This window comes from Salvia miltiorrhiza, chromosome 4 (genome assembly GCF_028751815.1).
Source record: "Salvia miltiorrhiza cultivar Shanhuang (shh) chromosome 4, IMPLAD_Smil_shh, whole genome shotgun sequence".
In the NCBI taxonomy this organism is placed as follows: domain Eukaryota; kingdom Viridiplantae; phylum Streptophyta; class Magnoliopsida; order Lamiales; family Lamiaceae; genus Salvia; species Salvia miltiorrhiza.
The window spans coordinates 7140918-7144470 of NC_080390.1; the positions used below are offsets into that span (position 1 = coordinate 7140918).

General features: G+C 38.7%; 1 protein-coding gene across 1 annotated transcript; it reads right to left on the minus strand.

The window, feature by feature from the left end:
• Window positions 1-350: 350 nt before the first annotated feature.
• LOC131022919 (ethylene-responsive transcription factor TINY-like) lies at window positions 351-1259 on the minus strand. Its single transcript, XM_057952460.1, has one exon. It carries the CDS (start codon window positions 1257-1259, stop codon window positions 351-353), a length of 909 nt encoding a protein of 302 aa, XP_057808443.1.
• Window positions 1260-3553: the final 2294 nt, after the last annotated feature.

Below are 3553 nucleotides of genomic sequence, written 5' to 3' on the forward strand. Positions count from 1 at the left end.
AAACCTTCAATTTTATTATAACTACAAAATTGTCATTCAATTTTGAAATTGATTTTCAATTGAAAACTGCCTTTTTAATATAGTATAGATTCGTTTTAAAGGTGTTAAAGAAGAAAAACAGAAGGTGGCTGCTGTTTTAAAGGTTACTGTCCATAAAAACCGTAGCTAAGCACTCACAAATTAAATCATCATCCATCACATTTAACTAAAACTCCGAAAAAAAAAAAAAATAGTCACCAATTTCTAGGTATTTTCTGCTTTACAGAGGGTACAATGAATTGATTATGAATATAATTCCGCTATGCATAACACCCTAATTAAATCTAGTGTATTCCCATGCAGATGCTTTATTAACTGAGTATGGAAGGTACAACATAATGAAGCTCAGATAATTCCCACCCAATATTAGCTGCAACCCAATTATTACTATCTTGATATCCATATCTGCCTTCTAAAGGTGGAAGTGGAGCCCAAGAACTCGACGCAGCATCGACTTGTACATCCTTCCTTCCTTGATTGTTAATTGCTATCACTTCACTTAGAGGATTGCAGTTGTACGCCAAATCCATGGCAGGCCAGGTACAACCTTTCGATGCACTCATCAAGAATGGATCCTCCTCAACATGGCTCATCATTTGTGGTTGCCAACCCAATTGAGGTTCGCCCTCGAGCCACTCCAAGCTCGAAGCCGGGCCCACCGAGTCAGTCTTCCGATTCAAAATGATGTCGTTTTTATCGCTAATCGGACCATCAACTCGGTCGCTGACGTGTACTCGATTGGCCGTCGCTTGACTAGGCGGGGCCCTCAGGTCGCCTTTCGAGGCGAAATTGTCCAACCGCGGGGCGAAAGGCGCGTTGCCCTGGATGAGCACGCGGGAGCTCTTCTTGTTGAATAGTTTCGCCATCAGGGCGCCGACGAGTCCGTCGGCCTCGTCGGTCCTGCACATGGCGTCAAAAGAGAACGGCTCTGCGTTCTCGGGGAACGCAGATCCGGGGCCCGACTGGGGCAGCTCGAAGTTGGTGCGGGCGTTCGCGCCCCTCAGCTGTCGAGCTGCCTTGTCGTAAGCTCTGGCCGCGTCTTCCGCGGTGTCGAACGTCCCGAGCCATAACCTAACCTTTTGTAGCGAGTCTTTAATCTCGGCAACCCATCGCCCCGACGGACGCTGGCGAACTCCGACAAACTTGTGGTGGCCCCTTGACGACGTTTTCCGTCGGACTCGAACGCCCTCGTCGCCTCCCGCCGATGTATTTTGCTTCATCTATTTGCATAGTTTGCTAGTCTTCTAAAAGTTTAGGTGTGCGGTGAGGAATAATTTACTTATAGTGGTGGTCAAGAAGCAAAGGAATCAAATTGGCTACGTTAGTAGACATATGCTAAATGCCAATAAGAGGAGCATTGTTATACTTCTAAGATGTATGGTTAATTAAGACAAATGTGGATGTCACAGCAAGTTGCAGGCCTTGATTTTTTCATTGAATAATCCGAAAAAATTTGAGTTGATGATTACAAGAAAACATTAACATAAAAGTTACATAGCATTTGAATATTTATCGATGTTTGGTTGAAAGGGTCATAGATGAGGACTATTGGTTCATTGTTGGTCCACATTACGGATACTAAGGGAACCATCCACTAATCATGGGCCAACAAGAGGGCTTTTTCATTAAATTTGGTTCCCAATTAAATATCAAAACATAGAATTCATTTTTAGTATATGGCATTTTATGTATATAATAACGACATATATAATGTATGTTATAGTGATTGAAACAAAAACATCATACATTACGAAATGATATAAAATTCCTGAATGAGGTCATTCTAATTTAACAATCTTTTGTAACTTGATTCTGTGAAAACTTTCAACGACACAAACAAAATAATAAAATAAAATGCCAATAATATTAAAATTGAGTATGATATTTGGAACTAATTTTCTTTGGCTCTGAAATAGACAAGAAAGATTAAGAAATATATAGGTACTTCTGTTATAGTGATTAAAACAAAAACATCATAAATTACGAAATAATTAAAACAGAAGTCCTGAATGAGGTCTTTCTAATTTAACAATCTTGTAACTTGATTCTTTGAAAACTTTCAAACGACAAAAACAAAATAATAAAATAAAATATCAAGAATAAATACAACAACAATAAGTAATAATAATAGTGAAAGGAAGCTAGCGTTTAATTGATTATCAAATTTTGTACTCGATTTCTAAATAAAAAGGATAATAGGGCCTTCCAATTTAGTGGATATTGAATTTTCGTCTGTGGAAATTGCTGATAGTATACCACAGAAAAGCCCAGCCCGCCTATTATCTAAGCAAAACAATATCTTTTTATAATCCTATCTGTCCCAATTAATTTGATCAATTTTTTTTTTATCGTCCTAATTAAATTGATCAATTTTCTTATATGAAATAAATTTAAAAAAATCTTTGTCACTTTTTCACTTTTATTATCAAAAACACTTAAAACACTAACTTTTTAAATCTTGTACCGACAACTACTCCATCCGTCCCACTGTATCTGAGACTCTTTCTATTTAAGGCGTCCCACTGTAAGTGACACTCTTTCTTTTTTTGGTAAAGATTTTACCATTTAAACACATTTTCACTTTTTTACCTACAAACTAGTGTTGCCAAGGGCCGACCGGAAACGGCGGTTCGACCCTGAACCGGCCCGGTGGTCAACGGTTCGGGCCCGGACCATTGACCACCGGGCCGGTTCAGGGTCGAACCGCCAGTTCATCCGGGCCGGTTACGGTTCAAAGGGTTGGCAACCCTGAACCGCCGGTCCGGCCCGCCGATTCGCCCGGAACCGCCGGGCCCGGCGCGGGAGCCGAGGAGAGCTGCTGGGCTGGACAGGGGCGCAGGCGGCAGGGGGGGCAGGGGGGTAGGCGGCAGGCGCAGGGGCTAGGCCTAGGGCCTTGACCGGCCCTTTACATCAAAATTCAAATTTTTTGTTTCTTTTTTTATTTTATTTTTCAAATTTTCATAATTATAATTCTATTTTTTCCCCACACAATTTTATCTAATTCACATTATCCCCCACCCAATTTTATCTATAAATAGCCCCTTCTTCCACCTTCAAACTCACCCCATTGTATTAACAATTCTACACTCTCCTCTCTTCTACTTCTAATTCTCTTCCATTCTTTATGTGCTATTGCTCTTGTTAAATTGCTCTTGCTCTATAATTCTTTAGCTATTCTCTTGCTTAATTAATTGCTTTACTTTATTGTTCTTGCTTTACATTATATTACTACTAGTACTACTACTAAGTACTAAATATTATACTATACTATATATTTCAATTACACTATCACTACACTCACTTGCTCATTTACTTTATTGTTCTTGCTTTACATTATATTACTACTAGTACTACTACTAAGTACTAAATACTATACTATACTATATATTTTAATTACACTATCACTACACTCACTTGCTCATTTACTTTATTGTTCTTGATTTACATTATATTACTACTAGTACTACTATTAAGTACTAAATACTATATTATACTATATATTTCAATTACACTA

What these genes read in the sequence shown, in the direction of transcription:
- LOC131022919 (XM_057952460.1), bottom strand. Translation starts at nt 1,259, where the DNA reads ATGAAGCAAAATACATCGGCGGGAGGCGACGAGGGCGTTCGAGTCCGA.